This window comes from Canis lupus, chromosome 8, assembly GCF_048164855.1.
Source record: "Canis lupus baileyi chromosome 8, mCanLup2.hap1, whole genome shotgun sequence".
Classification (NCBI taxonomy): Eukaryota; Metazoa; Chordata; class Mammalia; order Carnivora; family Canidae; genus Canis; species Canis lupus.
Window position 1 is genome coordinate 70,177,467 of NC_132845.1, and position 27,475 is coordinate 70,204,941.

Below are 27,475 nucleotides of genomic sequence, written 5' to 3' on the forward strand. Positions count from 1 at the left end.
TAGTCACACTTCCTCCCCGCGCCAGATCCAGCCACTTCCTGTTCCCACTGAGGACAGCAGAGGTTGAATGAGAGGAGTTCCCAGGATGTCGCAAGCCCCAGAAATAGGAAGGCAAGTAATGGGTGGCCGGTTGTTGCAGGGATGGTCCCCGCCGGTGTGTCCTGGAAGTTGACGTTGCTTATCCAGCACTTCTGTCTGAACACATGCTGGTGGCGGGGAGTGAAAATCCACTTTCCTTCAACAGGTCTTTCTGGCTGGTTTAAGAATTTTGTCACCAGCTGGACCCCAAGACCTGACTATTAACTGTGCACCTACTGGTACTCAACTTTGACACTTTCCCCTAACCTCTTCTTTCCTACTTATCTCTTTATTCAGGCAGATGAAACCTGAAACCATCCCTCAGGTGATGGGAGAGGCCCAGACCACCCAGACCTTTTGAGTGGAACCTGACTCGCATCTGCGCAGTTGGACCATGGAGTGACCTCTGGAATGAACGCAATCACCTTTACCTCAGGATAGCACTAAAATCTCCACCCAGGGAGGAGTCTCAGCCTCATTTACATAATGTACCAGATAGGTAGAGGCATGCCTTCTTAAGGTGCCTGTGCCACCTTACCCCCCCACCTCTACCTAGGAAGACCAGGCTTCCTCATCCATATAGTCATCCTAGCCCTAAACTAAAGGAACCCAACCCATCCACCTTCTTTCTTGGGCAGTCACTGCTTTGGAAGCCATTCCCCATGATCTCCTTATTTGCTGCAAACGAACCTTTTCTGTGGCCACTCAACCTGATGAGGTGTGACTTCCCAAGGTGCAAACTCATGTTGGTAAGTTACAACTTGACAGGAGACAGATTAACAGGAGAAAATCAGATTTAATTTTGTATATAGGAACCTCTCACACGTGTGGGGTTACCTTTTACTCAAAGGTAAAAATGAGGGGTGCCTGGGTGCCTCAGTTGGTTAAGAGTCGGCCTTCAGGGACGCTGGGGTGGCTCAGTGGCTGAGTGTTTACCTTTGGCTCAGGTTGTGATCCTGGGGATCCTGGAATGGTGTCTCACATTGGGCTCCCTGTGAGGAGTCCGCTTTTCTCTCTGCTTCTGTGACTCTATTAAAAAAAAAAAAAAAAACCTGCCTTCCACTCAGGTCATGTTCTGAGGGTCCTAGGATCAGGCTGAGCAGGGAGCCAGGCTGCTTCTCCTTTTCCCTCTGCTTGTACTGTCAAAATAAATCTTTAAACTAAAAAGGGAAGGATCCCTGGGTGGCTCAGCGGTTTGGCACCTGCCTTTGGCCCAAGGCACGATCCTGGAGTCCCAGGATTGAGTCCCACATCGGGCTCCCGGCATGGAGCCTGCTTCTCCCTCTGCCTGTGTCTCTGCCTATCATGAATAAATAAAATTAAAAAAAAAAACCTTCATAAAAAAATAAAAAGGGAAAATGAAGTCTATAGGCCATTCTGAATTAAGGAAGAGGGTAGGCAGTGTAAGGCAATTCACAAGGCAAGAATCACAGGTGTCCCCACCCCCACAGATGGGTCACTTGGGTAAGATTTAGCTCTGGTAAAAAAAAAAAAAAAAAAAAAAAAAAACTCTCATTCTAGGAAAGGCACCCCTCTCTAATTTCAATACTTCTAGGTAGTTGAGGGACAAAAATTTATTTTGAGCTGTTGGGTCTCACTTGGCATGTGGCCTCTTGAGATGAAGGCAGAGCCGTCATTTTGGGGAGACTAGTCCTGAGCCCTTTCACTGGCCCAAAGTAACATGTTACTCCTCCCAAGAATTCTGAAGAATGGAGAACTCTATCTGAAAGTCGAGGAGGCCAAGTAGGAGGAAACAGCTCAGGGAGTAGAGCTAGGTGGGATGCGACCCAGGCCATCTGGTCTCACGGGTCCTGTGTGACCCAGGATGCCATCAGGCACTCAGCCTCCAGACAGTGCTTCTACACATGAAGTGACCTGCCAAGCCAGCAGTGGAAGGGAGCCAGGGTGATTCTCTGCCTCCAGGCCATGTTCTGCAGTTCCTGTGGGTACTCTTGACATGGACTGTCCATTCTGTGGCTCATTTTTTTTTTTTTTAATTTTATTTGAGACACAGAGAGAGAGAGAGAGAGAGGGAGAGGAGAGGCGGGGGGGTGGCGCAGAGACACAGGCAGAGGGAGGAACAGGCTCCATGCAGGGAGCCCGATGTGGGACTCAATCCCGGGTCTCCAAGATCACGCCCTGGGCCGAAGGCAGGTGCTAAACCCCTGAGCCACCCGGGCTGCACCTCGTTTCCACATTGTTATGGCCCTAAGAGGCCTTCCTTCCTACTCTACCCCTTAATAGGGTACTGAGGCCCTCCGTTCTTCTAGGGCCAAGCGCTCCCCCTTGCTCTCTTCCCCTCATACCCACTTCTCCCATTTTGTCCAGCTAGGATCTGCTAGCTCTTTAAAGATTTGCTCCAGGAAGCCCACCCCTCCTATACCTCCAACCTTTTACCCCCTCACATAGCACACTAGGCGGGACCTGCTTGGGGAGACAGGATTCCTTCTTGATGCTAAAACCCCTGGCCCAGGGATCCCTGGGTGGCCCAGCGGTTTAGTGCCTGCCTTTGGCCCAGGGCGCGATCCTGGAGACCCGGGATCGAATCCCACGTCGGGCTCTCGGTGCATGGAGCCTGCTTCTCCCTCTGCCTATGTCTCTGCCTCTCTCTGTGTGACTATCATAAATTAAAAAAAAGAAAAAATTAAAACCCCTGGCCCAGTGCACTTTAACTAAGTTGCCTAGAGGTTTTTTTTTTTTTTTTTTTTTTTTTTTTTTTAAGATTCTATTTATTCATGAAAGAGAAAGAGGCGCAGAGATGCAGAGGGAGAAGCAGGCTCCATGCAGGGAGCCCGACATGGGACTCAATCCTGGGTCCCCAGGATCAGGCCCTGGGCTGAAGGCGGTGCTAAACTGCTGAGCCCCTGCCTAGAGATTCTTAAATGCAGAGTAAGGCTGGGACAGGGCCCAAGATTCTGTCTTACCACAAATCTTCAGGTGATGCTAATAGTGCTCACAGACCACACTTAGAGGGGGCAAGAACCGATGTCAAGGGGCCTGTTCTCAGTAGAACTAGAATCACAAAACCTTGCTCTGAACATACTTTAGACCTCTGTCTCTATGCCCTGGCCAACACCCTTGAGCACCTGCCCTCAGCCAGGCCTCAGGCTGCAGAGACAACCATTCTAGATGCAGCATTTAATTAAATTGATAGGAACCAAAAGGAACTTGTGTCCAAGAAACCTGCCCAATAGATACTAGCCCCATTTTGCCCATGAGGAGCCTTAGGCTCCCAGCAGGTAATTGGCAAAGGTAGGGACCTTCACCTAGTCAGGAGAAGGAATCGGGGTCTGGGGTGAGGCTGGAGTCCACTAAGGGCCACAGCCCACTGTGTATGTGTGTGTGGGGGGGGTGGCAGCACAGGGGAGCATCACAGTTGTCAGAGGGGGAGCAGGACCTGCCCTGGAAAGGAGGCCACAGTCTGCTTGGGCACCCTCAGCGTTACCATTCCCTCCTGGGCACTCCCAGGGCCTAGGAGGCTAAGACCACTATTGGGGAGGCAGAGGGGGAACAAGGAAGCTCCCCTAGGGACTGGAAGCTTAAAGCAGGGTCCCAGCCCTCCTGTGGAACCACCCTGAGTTGGTGACTTGGCCACAGCATGCACTTACCACACACCCCAGATGTGATCCTCTATAGCAGCTTTGGGCCCAAGGTAGCCATTGTCCAGACCACTGCCTCTAGCCTGCTGCCCCTAGAGAAGCCCACTCTGTCTTTTCCTCCCTGCCCCCACCATTAAGATGCATGAGGCGAGAGGTCCAGAGACACAAAAGACCCTTTACTAGCCTGGAAGGGAGACTGACAGGGCCCACCCTGCTTTTGCCCCCAACAGCTTACACCTTGGCCTCCCTGGCAACATGGGATTGTTGCCCAAAGCCAGGAAAAACAAAAACAAAAACAAACAAACAAACAGTCTGCCTTCACAGGCTAGCCTGGCCTCTCTGCTATAGACAGACCACCTTACACTAGAAGTGAGACAGTCCTTGGATTGTGTTCCAACTGTGTTCTACGTTCTGCCCTCACCTCCCAGCTCAGCCGTATCTGATATCACCATGCCACAACCCAGAGTTTGCTTATTCTTTTATTGGGAGACAGATGCAGGGCATATCACAGGGTGGGAAGCAGTACGATGCCTCTTGGCAAGGACCAGGACAATGGTAGCTAGAGTCAGGGATACCACCGTGGCCAGGCCTAAGCCCAACATCACAGAGGTGTGAGGAGAGGTTGACCCCTCTATACCATGATCACTAGCCTTTCCCAGGAAGATCAGAGGCCCCACGGTGATCTCTGCTTCTTCAGTCACTGAAAGACACAGGACACTTAAGCGTCACTTTAGTCCCAAACCACAGGTCAGATTGAGGATTTTGCTCTGCTTCGGTGGATAGAACTAGTAGGTTTTGTTCTGAAAGCTGCATTATATCCCCTGACATTCCTGTTACACCCTATTCAGAACCCCTGGCTGGCACTTGGGTGGGGGGGGGGGGGTGGTTAGAGCCTTCTAAGAGCCCCAAGGCTGATAGGTAAGAAAGCCCAGAACAGCATTCCCCCAGAGGTGCAGACTTAAATGGGGGACAGGAAGAATGTCACCCCACAGTGACAGCAGTTACCCTGAACTGGAGGTGGGAGGACAAGACCCCTGCAGGGGTCCTAACACCTACCGTGCCTGCGATTTCTAGTGTGGGAAACAGACTTGCGCCACCCTCTCTCTAGGTGGGACAGCCTCCTGGACCGGCCTGGAAGGCCACAGCTGCCTTTGTTACAACAGCGACAAATATCAGCCGAGCCTTCTACAGGGTACCACCTGAACAGGCAAAGACAAGAAGATCAGATGGCTGTGTTGCCCTCAGGAAGCAGCCTGCTGATGATGTATGTACTAGCAGAACAGATGCCAGGGAGGCCAGTCAGGTTTCCTACCCCCAAGCAGCCATGTCTAACTTGTTTCTCACCTCTTGGTAGACTTGATGAAGGAACAAGCTTTGTTTAGCTGGTCTGGGACTCGGTCAGCCGGAGTGACCTTCAGATGGCAGGTGATATAGATCTAGAAGGAAGAGTAGCTGTTACTAGGTAGAAATCTAGTCACTGGACTTTAAAGTTTTTTTTTTTTATTTATTTATGATAGAGAGAAAGAGAGAGGGGGGAGGGGCAGAGACAGAAGCAGGCTCCATGCACTGGGAGCCCGACGTGGGATTCGATCCCGGGTCTCCAGGATCACGCCCTGGGCCAAAGGCAGGCGCTAAACCACTGAGCCACCCAGGGATCCCGTCACTGGACTTTAATACGCTTTTTTTTTTTTTTTTAAGATTTTATTTGTTCATCCATGAGAGACACAGAGGCAGAGAGAGGGAGAAGCAGGCTCCATGCAGGGGCCCTACGTGGGACTCGATCCCGGGTCTCCAGGATCAGGCCCTGGGCTAAAGGCGGCGCTAAACCACCGAGCCACGGGGCTGCCCTAATACGCCAGTTATTTAATCCTTAACCCTTGTGGGGAGGGAGGGTGGTTTCCATTTTAGAGAAGAATAGAGGGTCAGAGAATAAGTTGCCCAAGATTTGAAGAAGCAAATCAGATTCCTGATTGAAACCCAGCAGTTCTATTCTCTCCTTACCACCCCCTCAATCCCCCCCCCCTCCATCTTTCCCAAACTAATCACTGACTACCCTGCCACCCGGAGTAAGGGAGATTACCCGAGAACAGCCCTAGTCTTCTTGGCAGAGGCATTCCCCCAGCAGGAGTCCTTCATATTCCAGATAGTGCTTTGGCATCCTCTGCTAACCCCACAAAACATAGATGTTCTACCGCCTTCTCTGAAGCTTTCTGCAGAGCCACAAACCTTGGCCACCACCTAGTGGCCGAGTGTACCAATAGGGAAGCCACTTCAGAAATCTGAACAAGGATGTACTTCTGGCCACCCGCCAGTTTCCCTTTTAAGATTTTAAAGTAATCTCTACACCCAACATGGGGCTCAAATTCACAACCCCGAGATCAAGAGTCCCATGTTCCTGGGGCACCTGGGTGCCTCAGTGATTGAGCATCTGCCTTTGGCTCAGGTCATGATCCAGGGTCCCACATTGGGCTCCTGCGGGGAGCCTGCTTCTCCTGCCTGTGTCTGCCTTGGTCATGAATTATAAAAAAAAAAAAAAAAAAAAAAAAAAAAAAAAAAAATCACATGTTCCACCAACTGAGCCAGCCAGGCGCACCCAAGGCTCCTGGCCTTCTATCTACTCCAGCAGAGGAGGGCCCTAGGGTCCCTTAGGATCCCTCTTTTAGGAAAGCACTGCTTTTATCCTCCAGCTTCTTCCTAGTACTTTTCCGTGTACGCTAGGGCCTAAGACTCTAGAATGATTCCCTGTTCCTTCTGAATAAAGGTTTACTTCTCTGTGCTGTGGATAGAGTCAGCCAAATCATCCCATTTACCTTTGAGGGAGAATCCTCCCAGAACTCAGGCTACCTGCCATAGACCATTGATCAGCATCATCCTCTGGTCTCTGGTCACCCAGGGCCCTGGGATTGAGCCCCATGTCAGGCTCCCTGCTCAGTAGGGAGTCTGCTTCTCCCTCTGCCCCTCTCCCTGGTTGTATGCAGTTTCAAAAAATAAGATATTTTTAAAAACTAGGTATATAGGTATTTGCTGTGAAATTCATATGAAGATCTCTAAGCATTAGAAAAGGGATGCCAGTCTCCACCACAATCAAGTGAAAATATATGGAATTTTACAACCTTTGCAGGTGATTACCATGAAGCCAGAATTTTAAAAGAAATCCCTGCTACTTCCTGACCAGCTATTCTGAACTTCACATTTCCCCTGAACTTCACATCTGCCCCCATCCCCACCCCCGAAGCTGCCCCCAGCTCAGGAAACTTCTTTAAGAGCTACTTAAGGTTTTTATTTGTAAAATTCTACTAGCACTTTCTGGTTAGAGACTAGTCCTACCTGTACTTCCTGCACCCAACCTTCAGAAGCAGTCTACATCTTAGCTCCTTCCCTCTCTGCCCTCAAGTTTTAGGTTGGGCTTTCTAGCCTAGTAGTTTAAGGGGTGGATCCCAGAGCAACAGCATCAACAGCACCTGGAGATGTGTTAGGAATGCAGATTCTAGGGATGCCTGGATGCCTGAGCAGTTGAGCATCTGCCTTCAGCTCAGGTGTGATCCCAGAGTCCCAGGATCGAGTCCCACATTGGGCTCCCTGCATGGAGCCTGCTTCTCCCTCTGCCTATGTCTCTGCCTGTGTCTCTCATGAATAGATAAAATCTTAAAAAAAAAAAAATAGAATGCAGATTCTAGGTTCTCTTGACATTAAAACCAAATCCTGGGGGTAGGGCCCAACCTATTTCAATAAACCCTGCTGACGCACTCAAGTTTCAATAAGTCAATGGTCTAGCCTATGATCAAGTACAAGATACTGCCCTGTAGGAAAAGAAATTCATACTTGCTTTCCTCACCCTTCCAGAAAGCCTCCAGGAAGGCTGACACCTGTTTTGTCAACCTCCTCACTCAACCCTTCATCTGGCTTCCAGCCCTGCCCATCTTGGCAGAGACCAGGTTAGTGACCTGCCCACCACACGCCATGGTGGTTGGTCCTCCTCATTGCATATCCCCGATTTGTTCTGTTTCTAAGACCCCAGATTCTCTCCACCTTTTGCGGGTTTCCTACCTACCTCTAAGGGTTTGTGACATCCATGCTTCTTCCTTCAAGATCTCACTAGAGATTTTCACTTGATCTGCTAGGTGAGTTCATGGAGTCTTGGGACAGGGACAGAGCTATCAAGTCATTGCTTAAGGGTGACCCACAGCAGGCAGTAAGCCTGGTCAGCCTGACCCCATAGTTCAAGCTTATTCTAAGTTTTCTTTTATGTCTTTGTTTTTCCTGAAGTAGGCTCCCACGCCCAACATGAGGCTTGAACTCGCAACCCTGAGATCTAGAGTCACACGCTCTACTGATGGAGCCAGCCAGGTACTCCCATTTTTTAAAAATGTTAGTTACCGTGTTTCTTGAGTCCTTAGCAAAGTGGAAAACATCCACTGTGAACTGAAGAGTCTCTGGCCTGGGTCTGGGGGCTTTGAAGGCTGAAGAGGAATTGTAGAGACCATCTACAAGACAGCTTTGGAAGAAGGAATGGACAATGGAATCAGGGGGCAAGGGAGGTAGTGTTGTGTTGTTCCCAGGGTCCCCTAGACAGGTGGCCCAGACCTCACCCATGGAAGTCCACAATTTTGTGATGAGGGAAGGCATTCCGATCTGGTGTCAGCGTGGCCACACAGTGGTCCACAAAAAGTCGCAGTGGCATATGGCTGCCAGTGTGGACTTCAGCCTGGAGGTGGGCTATGTCTCCCAGCTGGAATGTGGGGGATTGCTTCTCGGAGCCCCAGTCCTCTGAAAGGCACACAGTCCAGGGTGAGACTCCCAGAGCTATCCCTGCCAGCTCCCTTCTCCCAGCCCTCCCTGCTTACCCTCCATTAGGCGGAGAGAGAAAACTAGCTTCTCCTCGAAGAGCATTGTGGTCCTGAAGGGCACCCAAGTGGGCAGGATGGCCTGGCTGCTCACATTGCTGTGCCTAGGGAGAAGAGCAGCTGTCTATACCTGTCTTGACCTCCCCTTCTTTGGTTTCAATGGAAAGAGGCAGGAGGTCTCTCCTTTCTACCTAAGGCCAGAGTCCTCAGCTGTGGCCCAGCCAGGCAACAAGTCCAGGGCAGCTGAAGACACCTGAAGTCTGAGCCTGCCCCTTGACCTGCCTGAACTCCACACCTGTGAGTGGGCCCCTCCCTCAAGCCACGATCAAATCCAGGTACACCTGAGTTTGGAGTCTGGGCTCTAGACCCATGTTGGGTGCCAGACAGCTATCCCTCTCTGCATTGGTCAGGGTTCTTGAAGGCACCTCTGGTGAAGCCCTTCAGAGACAAATACAGATAGGCCTCTAGTTCTTCAGAAGCCATGGGGACTGAGTCTAGACCAGGATGGGAAAGTCTTGGAAGCAATAGGATATCTCCAGATGTTGGCCCTGCGGATCCCACTGGATCTCATGGAAGAGGCAGGGTCAGTGATGCATCGGAGAACCACGCCTCGGGTATCTAGAGCTAGGATAGGGCATCCCAGCCTGTGGCAGGCCACCTGCACTGCCCACCACCATCAGGCCAGGCAAGCCAATGTTCTCAGGTCAGTCTCAGGCAGAGACATTCAAAAGCAAGATAGTCGTAGTCCCACAAGGGTCCCAGGAGGGCTTTAGCCTCTCAGCCAGTAAGGGGGGTAGCTGGCCTTCCCATCCTTGGCTCTTCTATCTTCCCCCACCCAACTAGGCCAGGCACTGAGCTCCCTCCATCCTTGCTGCTGTGGCTCAGAACTCCTTCTACCACAGCTCAGCTGGTTTCACTGACTCCATATGCCTCCTGTTCTGGCTGCCAGAGGACCTCTGGGTTGAGAAACAGTCCTACCCACTCAGCTTGATTCTCAGGGAGGGGTGCTTATTAAGATGGGAGCCTGAGCACCCTCTCTGATCTGTTGAGCCTTTAGAACCCCTCTGTCCCCCCCTACCTTTGTTGACTAGACCCTGGGCTCCAGACCCCTGGGCAAAAGCCCCTATTAATGGGCACACTACACTCCCCTGGGATGTATGTGGTACCCTTCCAGGATCTTGTTCTGGGAGCCTCTACACCATGACCCTTCCCCAGACCCATGCCCTCAGGGTATCAGCACCACCTCCTTCACTCAGCTGAGCCACACAGGAACTGGCACTCTGGTCTTGTCATTATAAGCCACCGTCACCTTCTCATGCCTCCGTGTACAAGGTCACAGGCACATGCTTGGCGCTAGGGCTTGAGGGGTTTCTCCCACCTGTGCATATGTATTGGGAGAAGCCATAGGCAAAAAGCAGGCTGTGATAGCCCAAGCCTAGAAATTCTCCCTGCATGGAGAGTTTTTCTCAACTTCAAGGTGGGCATGGGCTGGGCAGCCCTGCAGCTTCCACCAAGAGGCCACTGGGACCTGGGTCAAGATAGACTCAGCCAGCTCCCCACTCCCAGCTGGTGCACAGAGCAGTGACCTCAACCTAAGTACTTCCACCTTCTTGCAGCTGTGCTGCCAGAATGGGCCTCTGCACCACGGGCAGCAGCAGGCCCCATCCCACACTAACCTGGGGTAGTGGCACTCGATGGGAACCTCGGCACGATTAGTTCTCAGGATGGACAGGTTGCCCGCAGGGCGGGGGCTGTGGATCAGGAAGGTGCTGTACACCAGAGCATTGTCAGTCACCTGAAGGGGACAGGAGGAGTTAACCCCACCAGCATCACCTGCCCTAGGTATGTCAACCCACACAAGGGCGCAGAGAGGACTGCCCACCAGAGATGGAGAGAACACAGGCCCTGGACTCAAAGCCCACCCTCCCGCTGACCCATGGGAAAGCCTGAGCAGCTATCACCCTCAAACCTTCATTTTTTTCTAGCCCTGAACTTGTCATACCACTGCAGGTAGTCTGGATCAGCTCAGTGTCAGGCACCAAGGGATGCCCAATGACCGGGGTATTGGGCATGTGCTCTCTTTCTCAGGCTCCCACCCCTATCTCAACAGTTTCCTTTTGGGGGTGGAGGATAGGGGTGGCATTAGGCCTGAGACCAAGAAAGCCACTTTGAAGAACCCAGAAATTTTCAGGAAATTTAACTCATTCAATGCTAGTTTTCTTGAGTTGCCCTTCCTTTTCTGACTTCTTCTCATACCCACATCACAGGAGAGGAAACTAGGTCAGTGGTTGCCTGAGGCAGGAAGAGCTCAGGTAGGTGCTACTGGGATATTTGCATCTTCCAAGGGGCCACACAGGAGAAGATAGTGCTGCTGCCTAGCCCTGCCCAAATCACTCCATCTTTAGGGGGGAGTCCTAGCTTCCTATTAGCTACAGCTCCAAATGTACCAGTAGCAGGATCTCTGGGTTGCTCTATTCACAAGCTCAGATTTTCGGGGCATTAAACCAATCATGGACTGGTGAGATGGCACAGGTCCCGGCCCCAGGTGATTCTAACCAGGTAGGATTGGGAGAACCCACCCTAGAGAAAAGCATGGCCAGGTTGTGCTCATTGGAGTCACCTGGGGACCTGTAATACTGTTATCTGGCTTCCACTTCCTGCCTGATTTAGCATAGGAGATGGGAATCCGGATTTTAAAATGCTCCCCAAGTGATTTTAATGCTCAAAGTTGGGGAGTTACTCTATTAGAATAATTCCTCACAAAACTCTTGCAGTTCTCAAAGCCTCCTGTCTTCCCCCTGGGGAAAGAGGGGCCAAGAGGCCTCAAGGCAAGCCCTGGCAGGGGTGGGAGGGGCAGCATGTCAGCTCAGAGTCCCAGGAGGGCTCCAGGTCCTTACTGACTTTGTCCCCACCCTAGTCAAGCTGAGACTGGAGTCCAGGGCCTGGTGGGCAGGAGCAGGGGCCCAGGACCGGGCAGAGGACCAGCTGTGGGGTGGGAGTAAGCAGTTCAGGGAATCCTGCACAGATAGGCTAGGGATCTTGTGCAAGTCCAGCCCTGCCTTACTGGAAGGCCCTCCTGCAGCCTGAACTACTTAGTTCCTCAGTACCTGCCTCCCACATTACACTTCCCTACCCCTCTGCTTGGAACTAACTACCCCCGCCCCCCCGCCTCTGCCCAGGGGCCCCCTTGGTGCCTTTAACACAGAGGTGATCATAATACCCTTGGCTCTCTCCTTCAAAACCACTTCTAGTTCAGGGCCTCAGGTTGTTAAGCATGAGGGAGGGATGGGATGCACACGTTTCTTGTGATTACTTCGGGCGTTCTAAGAAGTCAAAGTTGATCTCTGCCACACAAGTTTCTAGGGACCCTGCAAATGCTAGGCGCCACACACACACACACACACACACCCATATCAGCCAATCTCCTCTGGATGCCCTTGAGGGGTTTACAAATCCTCTGGATTCATGCTGGGCGATGCCCTATGGCCCAGAGTGCACAGCGCCCTCTGGACTCCACTTGGCGGACCTGAATCCAGCCTTTCCCCTGTCGCCAATACCCAGCTTCAAGCTTCAGTTGCTTTCTGCCCCCAGCAAGTGAAAGAACCTGGCCCAGCCCCACCTCTCACTGGCTCTGCATCCACACTCCCCAGGGCCACAAAGGGGGCTACGTCTCACCTGCACCCTGCTGCCACACTCGTGCAGCCCAACCTCAAACCTGACCACATCATCCGTGTCCATGGAGACCAGGGGCTCACAGTTCTCTGGACCCAGGGTGAGGTCTGCTGGCCTGATGAGCTTCCCAGTACCAAAAAGGTCTTTGCTGACAGTGACCACCAGCTGGGACTCCAGACAGTCCACCATTACTGGGGGCCTAGATGTCAATGTGTAGTAGGTCTCAGTTGGCCAGATGGTCTGGGGGCAGCACAGCTCCATGCCTCCCAGGAGCAGAAAACAGATGAAAATTCCATAGCTCAGCCCCATAGCTCCTCCAGTCACTCCCACTGGTAACCACAGTGCAGCCACCATTCAGCAGTCTTATACCCCAGATGATGCTGCTCGCACCTGGGCTAGCACCCACCTCCCCTCCCCAACCAATCAGTGGGCTGGTCCCCGATCTAGCAGCATCATCATCACCTGGGAGCTTGTTAAACCTGAAGACTCTCAGCCCCACCCCAGACCTATGGAGTTAGAATCTAGTGTTTTCCTCTTTTCCCAAGTGATTTGTATTAGAGTTAAATCTGACAAGTGTGGGTGAGCAGCCTAGTCAGTCCCACAGCCTTGCTGCCCTCCCCCCCCCCCCACCAAATCCCGTGTGTCTACCGTTTGCTGGCCCAGTGAGGGAGTGAAGAGCTGTCCCAGGTCCATGGGGGGAGATAGGGAGAAAGGCCTCTATTGAAGGGTGGGAAGGACAATCAGGGGTGGCAGGGAGCTCATTCCAAGTGAGATAACTGGAGGCAACATCATTAGGAGACCAGGGAACTTTAGGGGTCATTGCCCAATTTTATGGGAGGTAGGATGGGAGGTCGGTTCAGGCAGAGGCAGCTTTGTGAACAGAATCAAGGAGAGGGCACTGGGCTGGCTTGGGAGAAAAGCCTAGGAGATCAGAATTGCTGGAACCTCGGTACCTAGGGTGTGAGAGTGATGCTTTGGGGTGCTGGGGAGTTGGGTGAGGCGATCTGAGAGACTGGGAAGAGGTAGGACCAGAGATGAGGATCGGGTGGCTGCTGTGCCAGTCCTGGCAGGAGAGGGTGAAGAAGGAGTGATAGGGGCAACATTTTTACTGATGGCCTGCTCTGCTAGGAAGCAGAGGAGGACTGCAACAGTTAATGGTGCCAGGGTCACCTGGCTGGCTCAATCACAAGAACATGTGACTCTTGATCTCGGGGTCATGAGTTCAAGCCTCACATTGGGTATGGAGATTACTTAGAAATAAAAATTAAAAATTAATGGCACCTAATTCCTAGGAACAGAAGTGTGGACTCAGTTGCAAATGCTTGCCTCTGAAGTCATCAAACCATAGGTTTAAGTTGCTTAAAGAGTCCCTTGGTGGGGTTGTGGTGGGGGGCATTTAAAAAAAATATGTAATCTAATTTACTTGTGGGAAAATAAATAAGTGGAAGGAAGAGAAGAGATTACCCCAACATTCTTTGACTTAACCAACATGAGTTGATGGGCAGTGGTGCGGGATGTGGAGGCAGCCAGCACAGAGAAGCAGCTCCAGGGACGCCTGGGTGCCTCAGTGGTTGTGTCAGCCTTCAGCTTGGGGCATGATCCTGGGCCCTGGGATTGAGTCCCACATTGGGCTCCCTCTGGGGAGCCTGTTTCTCCTTCTGCCTATGTCTCTGCCTCTCTCTCTGTATCTTTCATGAATAAATAAATAAAATCTTTTTTTTTTAAGATTTTATTTATTCACCCATGAGAGACAGGGGGAGAGAGAGAGCCAGAGACACAGGCAGAGGGAGAAGCAGGCTCCATGAAGGGAGCCTGATGTGGGACTCGATCCCGGGTCTCCAGGATCAGGCCCTGGGCTGGAGGCAGTACTAAACTGCTGAGCCACCCAGGCTGCCCCAATAAGTAAAATCTTAAAAAAAAAAAAAAAAAAAAAGCAGCTCCAAGCTCACCTGGGTGGCCCACCCAGGGGGAAATCCTTTCCTCTGGGTTCCACATGTTAAATAACAAAAATTCAACCCAGTAAATTTTATTTTAATTAATTAATTTATTATTTTAAGATTTTAATTTTTTTTTTAAATATGGAACACTGGGGTACCTGGGTGGCTCAGTCAGTTAAATGTCTGCCTTCAGCTCAGGTCATAATCCTGGGGTCCTGGGATCGAGCCCCATGTCAGGCTTCCTGCTCATTGAGAAGTCTGCCTCTCCTCTTACTCATGCTCTCTTTCTCTCTCTCTCTTTCCCTCTCTCCCTCTCTCTCTTTCTCTCTCCCTCAAATAAATAAATAAATAAATAAGGAACACTTCATGAATTTTCGGGTTATTCTTGTGCAGGGGCCATGCTAATCTTTTTTGTATTGTTCCAATTTTAGTATATGTGCTGCTGAAGTGAGCACTTCAAGATTTTATTTTACTTTTCATTTTATTTTTTAAAGATTTATTTATGAGAGTGTGTGCTCATGCATCTATGAATGGGGGGAGGGGCAGAGGGAGAGCGAATCCTCAAGCAGACTCCACACTGAGTGGGGAGCCTAATGCGAGGCTGGCTCCCACTACCCATAAGATCATGACCCGAGCCGAAACCAAGAATCAGACGCTTAACCAACTGAGCCACCCATGTGCCCCAAATATTTTATTTTTAAGTAATCTCTACACCCAATGTGGGGCTTGAACTCACAAACCCGAGATCAAGAGTCACATGCTCCACCAACTGAGCCAGCCAGGTGCCTGAACCCAGCCAATTTTAAAAAGCTAATTGGCTTTATTATTTGGCTCATGAATCAGGCAGCACCCCATCTAACAGAGGGGAACCCCAAAGGGCCACAGGAAATGAAGGTTTTTTTTTTTTTTTTAAAGATTTTATTTATTTTTTCATGAGAAACACAAGGAGAGAGAGGCAGAGACACAGGCAGAGGGAACCCCATGCAGGACTCTATCCCAGGACTCCAGGATCACGCCAGGGGCCGAAGGCGGCGCTAAATCACTGAGCCATCCGGGCTGCCCTGAAATTTTTAAAAATAGAGAGGGAGAGACACCTGGGTGGCTCAGTGGGCTAAGCGTCTGACTTTGGCTCAGGTCATGATCTCAGGGTCTTGGTATCAGATCCCCGTCAGACTCCGCAATCAGTGGGGAATCTGCTTCTCTCCCTCTGCCCCTCCCTCCCATATACTCCCTCTACTCCCTCTTTCTATAAGATAAATAAATCTTTTAGGGCGCCTGGATGGCTCAGCCAGTTGATTGTCAGACTCTTGGTTTTGGCTTGGGTCATGATCTCAGCCTCATGAGGTGGAGCCCCACATCAGGCTCCGTGCTCAGCAGGCAGTCTGCTTGAGATTCTCTCACTCCCTCTGTGCCTCCTCCTGCACCCCTGCTTGCTCGCTATCTCTGTGAAATAAATAAATCTTAAAAATAAATACTTTTTTTTTAAAAGGTTTCATTTCTGAGGATTTGAAACTGCAGTTAGGTTAGGTATTAAGTCTTGGTTTCCTGACTTGGGGCCTTAACACAAGTAATGCTTTATTGGGCCTGGTTTTCTTTTTCATCTGCCTACCAGGTCCAGAGGGAGGGAGCCAGCTGTGGCCCAACATCCCAAGGAACAGCTAGGTGGAGACACTATCTGGGAGTGGTGGCCCTCTGGGGAAGGGGCCTCTCCATACTTGTAGCCCACAGCTGTACTTGTAGCCCAGAGCTGTGCTTGTAGATTGTGCTGTAAATAGGGTTGGGTGGGCTGGGGACTAGAAATCAGGGCCTCCCTCCTTGGGATCCATCCCCTCTCCCTCTCTGCCCTGGAACTACCTAACCCTCCTAGAAGTCTTCTGGATAAAAGGACATAGGGCACCTGGCTACCTCAGTTGGTGGAGCATGTGACTCTTGATCTCAGTCATGAGTTCAAGCCCCACATTGGGCTTGAGAGTTTTCAAACAAATAAGAAATAAGACATGAAGAAATTGGTGAGTGGATGTGAAGCATGTATTGGGGGAGAGGAGGATAGAGGAGAGTATGCATATGAAGTGGTGGTAAGTTTGTGTCTCCCCTTTCCAGAAAAAGGACCAAAGACATCCCCATCAAGGATCCTGGGGGATCCCTGGGTGGCGCAGTGGTTTAGCGCCTGCCTTTGGCCCAGGGCACGATCCTGGAGACCCCGGATCGAGTCCCACGTCGGGCTCCCAGTGCATGGAGTCTGCTTCTCCCTCTGCCTATGTCTCTGCCTCTCTCTCTCTCTCTCTCTCTCTCTCTCTCTCTCTCTCTCTGTGACTATCATAAATAAAAAAAAATAAAAAAAAAAAAAAAAAGGATCCTGGCCAGTCTACCCCCACTCTCTCAACCCAGCCCAGATTCCAGGTCTTTTGTGTTTTTCTGAGGAGTGCTGCCACCTGGTGGCCAGAATCACCAAAGGCACAGCCACCTGCCCACAGCGTTTCCCTTAAAATTCCTTAGATCCCAGATTCTGGTCTCTAAATACTATTCCTCTCTAACAGGGGACCCAGGGCTCCTTGGAGGACTGGCTGATTCCAAGGCTAGGGGCAGGAAAGTACAAGGTGAATCTAGAATATCTTGTGATGGTGAATATGTTCATAAAATGATGAGGACGTGTCAAAAGGACACAAGCCAAATTGAACAGAGGAGCGGTGGTCCCAATGGCCAAGCTGGGGACAACTGTGCACCAAAATGAATGATGAGAACAAGGACTAGACGTCAAATAAAGTAAGAATCCATGGGCATCCATTCTGACGATACATAAAAACACATAAATGAGAATATTTTTCTGTAAAAGGGAAGAAACTCCTTAAGTAGAACACCATCACAGGAGGAATGATCATTTGGAAAGTGACCATTTACGGGCTCCTGGGGGGCACAGTTGGTTGAGCATCCTACTCTTGGTTTCAGCTCGGGTCGGGATCTCAGTGTTGTGCTATCAAGCCCCTTGCCTCTGGCTCTGTGCTCAGCAGCTGAGTCTGCTTGAGATTCTCTCTCTCTCTCTCCCTCTGCCCCAACCCCACACATGCACTCTATCTCTGAAATAAATCCTTTAAAAAATGACCAGTTGCAGTCATCATAATAATAGATTCAGGCAAGAATTATCAATGCTTATTAAAAATTAGTAGGGGTGCCTGGGTGGTTCAGTCAGTTAAGTGTCTGGCTTCAGCTTAGGTTGTGATGCCAGGGTCCTGGGATAGAGTCCCACATCGGGCTCCCTGCTCAGAGGGGAGCCTGCTTCTCCCTCTCCCTCTGTTACTCCCCCTGCTTATTCTTTCTCTTTCTGAGAAATTAAAAAAAATAACATTTTTAACATTTATTGAGGATTCTTGCCCAAATCTGTCCATATCATAGTGGTTACAAACTTTCAAACTCTACTACTCCTTCCGGCACATTAGAGGGGGGAAAATGGGCAGCCCCGGTGGCTCAGCAGTTTAGTGCTGCCTTCAGCCCAGGCTATAATCTTGGGAGTCCCAGGATCGAGTCCCACATTGGGCTCCCTGCATGGAGCCTGCTTTTCCCTCTGCCTGTGTCCCTGCCTCTGTATGTGTGTGTGTGTGTGTGTCTCATGAATAAATAAATAAAATCTTTAAAAAAAAAAAAGGGGGGGGGAAATCTCATAATCCTCAAATCCACAACAATAAAACAATGTTGGAAACTGCCATAAGAACACAAGTGAAAAATAAGCATCTTTTCTAAAAAATCATAGGACTATAAATTCAGGAAGTACACAAAAAATTTTAAATGAATCAAACTCATCAGATTATATACATTAAACATATAGCTTTTTTTAAAATGTCAATCATACTTCATTCGAGTGCTTTAAAAAGAAGAACCATGCCAAAGAAAATCATGATTTTTGGTTTAATTCTGAGTTAAGAATATTAAGATTTTTTTAAAAAAAGGAATATTAAGAATTTGCCTGCAATGCATATGGTCTCCTATATACAATAGATGATTTTATATACAATTTAAAATCCAATACATTATGAATTTATGATTAAGAAATACCCTTAAATATCTTTTTTAAAAAGATTTTATTTATTCATGAGAGATACAGAGAGAGAGGCAGAGGCAGAGGGAGAAGCAGGCTCCCTGTGGGGAGCCTGATGTGGGACATGATCCCAGGACTCCAGGATCACGCCCTGAACCAAAGGCAGACGCTTGACCTCTAAGCCACCCAGACATCCCACCCTTAAATATCTTTAAGCAGTAGAAACATACATGATACTTACAAGTGGAAGTAATACCCATATAGTATTCTATATTATTATCCCAGAGACATCCATAGAGGTCTCAGTTTATTAAGAAAACATCAAAAAATATTTTGTATATTGAGTATGTTTTTGGGAGTGGGAAAGAGTAACAGCTTTTCCTTTGGTTTAAAATACTCAACAGCGGGATCCCTGGGTGGCCAGCGGTTTGGCGCCTGCCTTTGGCCCGGGGCGTGATTCTGGAGGCCCGGGATCGAATCCCACGTCGGGCTCCCTGCATGGAGCCTGCTTCTCCCTCTGCCTGTGTCTCTGCCTCTCTGTCTCTCTCTGTGTGACTATCATGAATAAATAAATAAAATCTCTAAAAAAATAAAATAAAATAAAATACTCAACAGTCTGAAGTCATGAACCTGAGAAGGTAGTAGCCTCTGAAGGAGTTAGAATTGCAAGAGAAATCCAGCAAGGAAGCACACCTGTGCTTTCCACTCCCCACCCCCACCCCCATCACCCTCTGCTAGGTGAGGCTCAGGCTCCCACTTTAAAAGAAGTTAAGGTAAAATAAATAAATAAATAAAAATAAAAATAAAAGAAGTTAAGGTCACTTCTACTTCAGAAGGGTAAACATTTGGTAGTATGAATGACTTTTTCATCTTATTAAGTTGAATGAATGGTAATTTCTGAAATGCTCTTCCAATTTATTTATTTTTATTTTTATTTTTTTTTTGCTTTTTTTTTTGCTCTTCCAATTTAAAACCTGTATCTCTACCCATGAAGCCACAGGCCCCAGTGGAGGTTGGAGGGTCACATCTGCAATGCACCAGCCTGTGTCCCTGTAAGCAGGAAGGATGGAGGGTATGAGCAGCCTGCGGTCCAGCCATCAGTGTCACCACGGAGTTGATTGTAGTTCTCTTTGTACCATTAATTGTAATCACAGATGTATCCCTTTTCCTGATATTGTAAGCTCATTGAAGGCTTTTCGTTAACACCTTATTCTTCTGAACGCATTCCATATTCTTCTTGGAGCACAGCATATTGTTCTCCAGCTGTGGAGGTAGAAAGTTACAAGCAGGGAGCAAGAAGAGGGCTCATACTCTCCCCCACTTTTCAGGCACCCAGGCTTGTCCTGCATGAAATTGCAGGTGAACCCAACCTTCTGTGTGTGCAGGCAGACTTCTCTCACACATCACTTGACACCATGAGCCTCCTGTGGCGATGCCACTGTCTCCATCTTCCCAGCCTTGGCTGCAATTCTGGACCAGGAGGGAAACACGGCATCCAGGGCTGAAGTTGTCATAACAGTATCAACCTCCTCCAGGAGAGCATTAGACCTCTCAGGAGGAGCAGCCACTTCAGGAGGGTAGGTTCCATCAGAAGGTATCTTTGTTCCAGGACTTTCCAGAGACATTTCCCCCTGTCCAACATCAATCTTCTTTGTGTCTGTGTGAGAATCTTGGCCTCCTCTGCAGTGACAGGAATGTTCTTCTTTTGATTCGGTAAGCATATCCGCAGATTCGCTTATATACATCTAATCTCTGACCTTTGGTGCTCAGCTTGAGTTCATGGCACCAGGCCTGCAGGATGTCTCGGTGAAGCAAGTTGGCAGGTGGCAATTTTAGAAGGTAATGGAGGGGGACACCTGGATGGCTCAGCGGTTGGGCGCCTGCCTTCAGCTCAGGTCATGATCCGGGAATCCAGGATCAAGTCCCACATCCGGGGCAGCCTGGGTGGCTCAGCGGTTTAGCGCCGCTTTCGGCCAAGGGTGTGATCCTGGAGTCCCTGGATCGAGTCCCACATCGGGCTCTCTGCATGGAGCCTGCTTCACCCTCTGCCTTTGTCTCTGCACCCCCCCCCCCGTATCTCTCATGAATAAATAAATAAAATCTTAAAAAAAAAAGTCATCAAAGAATATCTAAGTACACAGAGAGCTATTCCATATTCATGGATGGGAAATGTCGTAAAAAATCATAAAAATCTCAATTTTCCCAGTTAACCTATAATCTCTACAAAATCTCAACAGGTGTGTAAAATCTCTACAAAATCTCAACAGGTGTGTAAACTGATTCTAAAATTTATACAGAAGGAGATGCCTGGGTGGCTTAGCAGTTGAGCGTCTGCCTTCTGCTCAGGGCATGATCTCAGAGTCCCGGGATCAAGTCCCACATCGGGCTCCCTGCATGGAGCCTGCTTCTCCCTCTGCCTGTGTCTCTACCTCTCTCTCTCTCTCTGTGTGTGTGTGTGTCTCTCATGAATAAATAAATAAAATCTTTGAAAAAATTAAAAAAAAATAAAAAATAAAATTTATACAGAGGAATAAGGATCAAGGAAATCAAGACTTCTGAAGAAAAAGAACAATGCGATAGACACACCCTCGCAGCTATGAAGACATATTCTAGAGCCATAGTAATTAAAATGGGGTGCTGATAGGACAGAAAAACACCAGCAGTGGAATGGAGGAGTGAGCCCAGAAACAGCCACTTGCATATGTGAAATATGACACATGACAGAGGGGACAGATGGACAACTTAATAAAAGGAGCTGTGACAATGATTATCCATATGGGGAAAAAATTAGATTTCTACTTCATACATAAGAATGAGTTCTAGATAAATTAAAGAGCTGAATGTGTAGGAACAAAACCTTAAAATTTATGAAAGGAAATATAACCTTCCCGGACAGAGTGAGATGGAGGGTATTTGCTAAACATGACCCCTCCTACACACCCCTCAAAAGAGAAAAAGCACAAACCATTAAAGAGAGGTGACTTTTTAGGACACTGTTGTAAGTGATAAAAATAGCTACAGGTCACCTGTGTGGCTCAGTTGGTTGAGTGACCGGCTCTTGATTTTGACTCAGGTCAGGATCTCAGAGTCCTGGAGCCTGTAAGGGTCCATGCTTAGTGGGGAGTGTGCTTGAAGACTCTCGCCCTCTGCCCCTCCCCCCATTCTCCATCTTTCTCTTGCACGTGCTCTCTCTCTCAAATAAATAAATAAATATTTTTTAAAATAGGACTTTCCTCAAAAAAAATAAATAAAATAAAATAAAATAAAATAAAATAAAATAAGACTTTCCCGGGGCACCTGGCTGGCTCAGTCAATGGAGCATGCAACTCTTGATCTCAGGGTTGTGAGTTTGAGCCCAACATTACCTATAGAGATTTCTCAAAAAAAAAAAAAAAAAATTTTTTTTTAAATAGAACTTTCCTTTCTGCCTGTCACCCTAGAAAGACAAAATAGCTGGTATGTGATAGGGAATAAGAGTAGCCATGAATTGTAGGGCAGTTGGAATTTGCCAGACACACATACCCATATGCTGCTGATTCTACTGCTTCATTCTGTGGCCAGACTTTAGCCAGACTGGAGATATCCTGATGGGCTGGGATTTGGCACATTTTTTTGTGCAGTGACTGAAATGAAAAGAAATTCAAGAATACAAAAAGAAAGGAGTTCTGAAGTGTGTGGGGGAATTTTTCACTACTTCATTATTAAAAGCCAAATGATATACAAAATTTACAGCCCCCATGAGCAAATATGTGACCTTGATTACAGCTCAGGAAAATAGACATTTTGTACCATGTTTTGGCTTTTTTTATTACAGAGTGTTCAAAAATTACCTTAGAAAATAAAGAAGTGTTGGGGCACCTAGGTAGCTCAGCTAGTTGGGCGTCTGCTTTCGGCTCAGGTCATGATCCTGGAGTCCTGAGACCTAGCCTCACGTTGGGCTCCCTGCTCAGCCAGGAGTCTGCTTCTCCCTCTCCTTCTGCCCCTCTTCCTACCAAACTCCAGGCTTTATTTTGATACTTCCAGTTTTTACTGTTAATGCCTTTTTTCTGTTCCAGGATCCAATCCAGGATACTGCATTGCATTTAGTAAGTATATTTTTAAATGATTACATATGCATATAATATAATGTCTGGAAAGGGGTGTATGAGTGGCTCAGTTGGTTGAGCATCTGACTCTTGATTTTGACTCAGGTCATGATCTCATGGGTTGTGAGATCCAGCCCCGTGTTGGGCTCTACTCAGTGGGGAGTCTTTGCTATTCTCTCTCTCCCTCTCCCTCTGCCCTCCCCCCACTTATGTGTGTGTGCTCTCTCTCTCTAAAATAAATAAATCTTTAAAAAAATAAATAAAGTGGGATGCCTAAGTGGCTCAGTGGTTGAACATCTGCCTTTGGCTCAGGGTGTGATCCCGGGGTCTTGGGATCAAGTCCTGCATTGGGCTCCTTTCAGGGAGCCTGCTTCTCCCTCTGCCTATGTCTCTGCCTCTCTCTGTGTATCTCTCATAAATAAATTTTTTAATATTTTTTTAAAAATATTTTATTTATTCATAGACAGAGAGAGAGAGAGGCAGAGACACAGGCAGAGGGAGAAGCAGGCTCCATGCAGGGAGCCCCACACGGGACTCGATCCCGAGTCTCCAGGATCACACCCCAGGCCGCAGGCGACGCCAAACCGCTGCGCCACCGAGACTGCCCTCATAAATAAAATTTAAAAAAGAAAATCTTTAAAAATAAGTAAATAAATATAAATAAATAAATAGTATAAATAAATATAAATTAAATAAATAACAGAATGTGATTTACCCTTCAAAAGGATACTTGGTCACTGGACAGAGAATATATTTGGAGGGAAGAGCATGGAAGCAAAGACCAGTTAGGACTGCAACAGTCGGAGTGAGACAGGATAAAGGTATGTATCAGAGCAGGTTTTCTCAAGCTAGGCACTACTGACATTTCAGACTGGATAATTTGTTGTTACAGAGGCCTGTCCCATGTATTGTGGGATGTTTAGCAGCATCTATCCAGTTGTGACCACCCAAAATGTACCCTCCTAGGTTTGACCACCAGAAATGTTTCTGTAAGTTGCCAAATGCCCTTCTAGGGTGAAATCACCTCTGTTGAGAAATGTGTGACACTAATGGAGTGGCATGGAGGCAGTATACTGGAAGAGGCTGGGTTATGGATATATACACATATATATGTATATATATAAAATATATAATCTTCATATAATCTATACATATTAGACTGGATATATTTTGAAGGTAGGGTTAAAAAGTCTTTCTGATGGAATGGATGCTGATAGCCAGATAGAAGAAAAAGAACACAGAATGAATGCACTGGATAAATAAAATATGATCTATCCATTCAATGGAATAGCATTCAGCTTCAAAAAGGAAGGACATTCTGACACCTGCTACAACATGACTAATCCTTGAGGACATTCTGCTCAGTGAAATAAGCCAGTCACAGAAAGACAAATACTGTATGATTCCACTTATATGAGGTCCCAGGGGGAGTCCAATTCATAGACACAGAAAGTAGGGTGGTGATTGCCCAGGGCTGGAAGGAAGGGGGCATAGGGAGCTGTTGTTTAATGGGTGTAGAGTTTCCGTTTTGCAAGATGAAAATGTTCTAGAAATGAGGACACAATCACGTGGATATACTTAACCCTAAGGAACTGTACACTTAAAAACTGATTTAGATGGTAATTTTATGTAACATGGATTTTACCACAAAAATAAAACAAAAATGTTAAATATTGCATCAGAAAAATGTAGCTACTGGCCAACAGGGGTTGCTTGATTCTCAGAACGTGGCCACTGCTGCCAGAAGTTTCCTCTGAGCCATTGGCTGCCCAGTCCAAGAGCACTTTCCCCTGGGATGTTTCTGCCTTGGCAGCCTTTAGGCTGCCAGTGAAAGAAAGTGCTGAATGAACATAATAGGCCTCTGGTTCTCACCCTATGAAACTCTCCTTCAACACCGGTGCTTCACCAAACGTGCTTCCCACAGTTGTCTCTCGAAAGATCAAAGAATGACCCTTCAGTGATTCTATAGGGAATCACGTGGCACTTCTCTTCTGTCCTCTGGATTTTGCTTTCACATGTTCTGTGTGTGTGTGTGGAAACTGCATTTTGTAAAAGTGCAAAGGCATTTCACAATGGAACTTTTATTTCACAATAATGGGTTTCAGCGGATCCCTACTTCAGCCCACCTTGCCCAGACAAACACACAGAGAAAGAATGGGGATTTGGGCACTGTTGTTAGATTTCTTGCAACAAACTTCCTGGGGATTTAGCAAGCTGTTAGAAGTGCATGAGATCGGGATGCCTGGAGGGCTCAGTCAGTTAAGCATGGGACTTGATTTCAGCTCAGGTCATGATCTCTCTAGCCCTCCCCCTCCACTCTCTCTTTCTGCCCCACTCTGTAAAAATAAATAAATAAATAAATAAATAAATAAATAAATAAAATTAGAAGAGCGTGAGGTCTTTTCATAACTGACCTAAGTGGAGTCATGGAAGCATCTGAGGGTCACTGCCCTCCCAGGGAGCTCAAGAGCAGAAGAGGTGCTCCACGTGGGAGAGGCATTCCAGAATGTGGAGCCCAATGGAAATCCACTCATTGACTGTACACCAGATTTTCCTACACTCCAGCTAAGCCCAGCTGCTTCCAAAGGATTTTGAGAAATTTTATCAGTAAATCAATCCCTGGGCACCTGCAGCTTCTCATACCAGAAAAAAGCCACCTGTTGGAAACCATTTTTCACACCTCAAGGTGGTGATTTCAAGAAGTGCTAAAAATGTTGCTTTAATCTTTATTTATTCATTTTTTAAATATTTAATTTAAAAATATTTTATTTATTTATTCATGAGGGACAGAGAGAGAGAGAGAGGTAGAGACATAGGAAGAGGGAGAAGCAGGCTCCCTGCAAGAGCCCAATGTGGGACAGATGCTCAACCGCTGAGCCACCCAGGCATCCCTGTTCATTTAATTTTTAAGTAATCTCGGGACACCTGGATGGCTTAGTGGTTGAGCATCTACCTTCACTCAGGGCATGATCCCAGTGTCCCAGGATCGAGTTCCACATTGGGCTCCCTGCAGAGAGCCTGCTTCTCCCTCTGCCTGTGTTTCTCTCTCTCTCTGTCTCTCATGAATAAATAAATAAAATATTTAAAAAAAAATTTTAAGTAATCTCTACACCCAATGTGGGGCTTGAAAATACAACCCTAATATCAAGAGTCACATGTTCTTCTGACTGAGCCAGCCAGGCACCCTGTACCACTTTTATTTTTAAAATAAAAAAAAAATAATAAGATTTTATTTATTTGAGAGAGAGAGTGTGAGTGAATGAGTGCATGAGTGGGTGGGGGAAGGAGTAGAAGAAGAGGGAAAAGCAGACTCTCTGCTGAGCAGGGAGCCCAATACAGGGCTCTATCCCAGAACCCTATGATCATGACTTGAGCCAAAACCAAGAGTTGGACACTCAACTGACTGAGCCACCCAGGAACCCCAGAACTATTTTATCATCACAAAGATCTCTCTCATGCTACCCCTTTACCCACACCCACCTCCTACCCCTCCACGATCTCTAAACCATGGATATCACTAATCTGTTTTCCACTTCCGTAATTTTGTCATTTCGTGGATGTTATATAAATAGAATCATATAGTGCATGACCTTTTGATATTAGCCTTTTTTACTCAGCATAATGCCCTTGAGATCCATCCAGATTATTGCCTATATCAATAGTTGTTCCGTTTTGTTGCTAAGAAATGTTCTGTGGAATAGCTGTGCCATGTATGGCTTGTTTAACCACTTACCTATCGTAAGACATTTTGATTGTCTCCAGCTTTTGGTTATTACAAATAAAGCTGCTATGAACATTCATGTATAGGTTTTTGTACAGACATAAATTCTCATTTCTCTGAGGTAAATGCCCAGGAGTACAACTGCTAGGCTGTATGATAAGTGTATACTTCATTTTTTAGAAAACCCTGCCAAACTATTTTCCAGAATGTCTGGAACATTTTACATTTTGCCAGCAACATATGAGGGATCCAGTTTCTCCACATCCTTGTTATTAGCACTTGGTATTGTCACTCTTTTTACTTTAACCCTTCTGATAGGTATGATGACATTTCATAATGATTTTATTTTTAAAAGTAGGCTCCACGCCCAGCATGGAGCCCAGCATGGGGCTTGAACGCACAATCCTGAGTCATGACACGAGCTGAGATGAAAATCAGACACTTAACCAACTGAACCACCCAGGCGCCCCATCTCATATTGATCTTAAATAGTGTCTCCGTAATGGTCAGCTCATCTTTTCATGTGCTTGTCTACCATCTCTATAGCCCCTATGGTGAAATGTCTCTTTATGGCTTGCCATTGTCTAATTGGTTTATTTTATTTTATTTTATTTTTTATTTTTTAATTTTAATTTTTATTTATTTATGATAGTCACACACAGAGAGAGAGAGGCAGAGACACAGGCAGAAGGAGAAGCAGGCTCCATGCACTGGGACCCCGACGTGGGATTTGATCCCGGGTCTCCAGGATCGCGCCCTGGGCCAAAGGCAGGTGCTAAACCGCTGCGCCACCCAGGATTCCCCTCTAATTGGTTTTTTAAAGTTGAATTTTGAGTTTCTCATATATTCTAGATAGAACTATATCAATTCATTTATTTAGTATATCCATGCAGGAGAATATCACTGAGCTATAAAAAGATATAGGGGTGCCTGGCTGGCTGGCTTAGTCGGTAGAACATTCGACTCTTGGTCTCGGAGTTCTGAGTTCAAGTCCCACTTTGGGTGTAGAGATTACTTAAAATCTTTTTAAAAATGATGATGTGAAAGAAATATTTCAATAAATAAATAAAAAGGAACAAAGTACTGATGCATAGTACAACGTGGATAAATCTTGGAAACTATGCTAAGTGAAAGAAGCCAACATAAAAAGTCACATTGCAGGCTTGGATTTATCTGAAATGTCCAGAATTGGCAAATCACGGAGGCAAAAAGTAAACTAGTGGTTGCTAAGGGCTGGAGGGAAAGAGAGTAGGGATTAAGTGCTAATGAGTATAGGGTTTATTTTGGGGGGGTGCTGAAAATGTCCCAGAATTAGATTATGGTGATGGTTGCATATTTCCGTGAATATACTAAAACCAGTGAATTGTACACTTTGAGCTTGTTCAAGGCTTCCCAGGAGGGAGGAGGCCGGAGACTGAGCCTAGGGCTCCCCTCCACTTGCCAGTCATGTTGCAGTGGGTGCGTGACTGAATCTGGCTGAGAAGACTCAAGGGGATATCTGTTGGAAAG

General features: G+C 47.4%; 1 protein-coding gene, 1 non-coding gene and 1 pseudogene across 2 annotated transcripts; all 3 read right to left on the reverse strand.

Moving 5' to 3' along the window:
- Positions 1 to 4,156: 4,156 nt before the first annotated feature.
- Positions 4,157 to 12,708, reverse strand: ZP3 (zona pellucida glycoprotein 3). Its single transcript, XM_072833996.1, has 8 exons — positions 12,197 to 12,708; positions 10,198 to 10,316; positions 8,522 to 8,625; positions 8,267 to 8,444; positions 8,055 to 8,172; positions 5,022 to 5,113; positions 4,734 to 4,876; positions 4,157 to 4,377 (listed from the first exon to the last, which is right to left on the reverse strand). Exons 1-8 carry the CDS (start codon positions 12,545 to 12,547, stop codon positions 4,157 to 4,159), a joined length of 1,326 nt encoding a protein of 441 aa, XP_072690097.1. The 5' UTR covers positions 12,548 to 12,708.
- Positions 12,709 to 14,478: 1,770 nt separating this feature from the next.
- Positions 14,479 to 14,585, reverse strand: LOC140639285 (U6 spliceosomal RNA). Its single transcript, XR_012036057.1, has one exon. It is a non-coding gene; the product is annotated as a U6 spliceosomal RNA (small nuclear RNA).
- Positions 14,586 to 19,121: 4,536 nt separating this feature from the next.
- Positions 19,122 to 25,992, reverse strand: LOC140639204 (developmental pluripotency-associated protein 4 pseudogene; annotated as a pseudogene).
- Between the last annotated feature and the right edge of the window lie 1,483 nt (positions 25,993 to 27,475).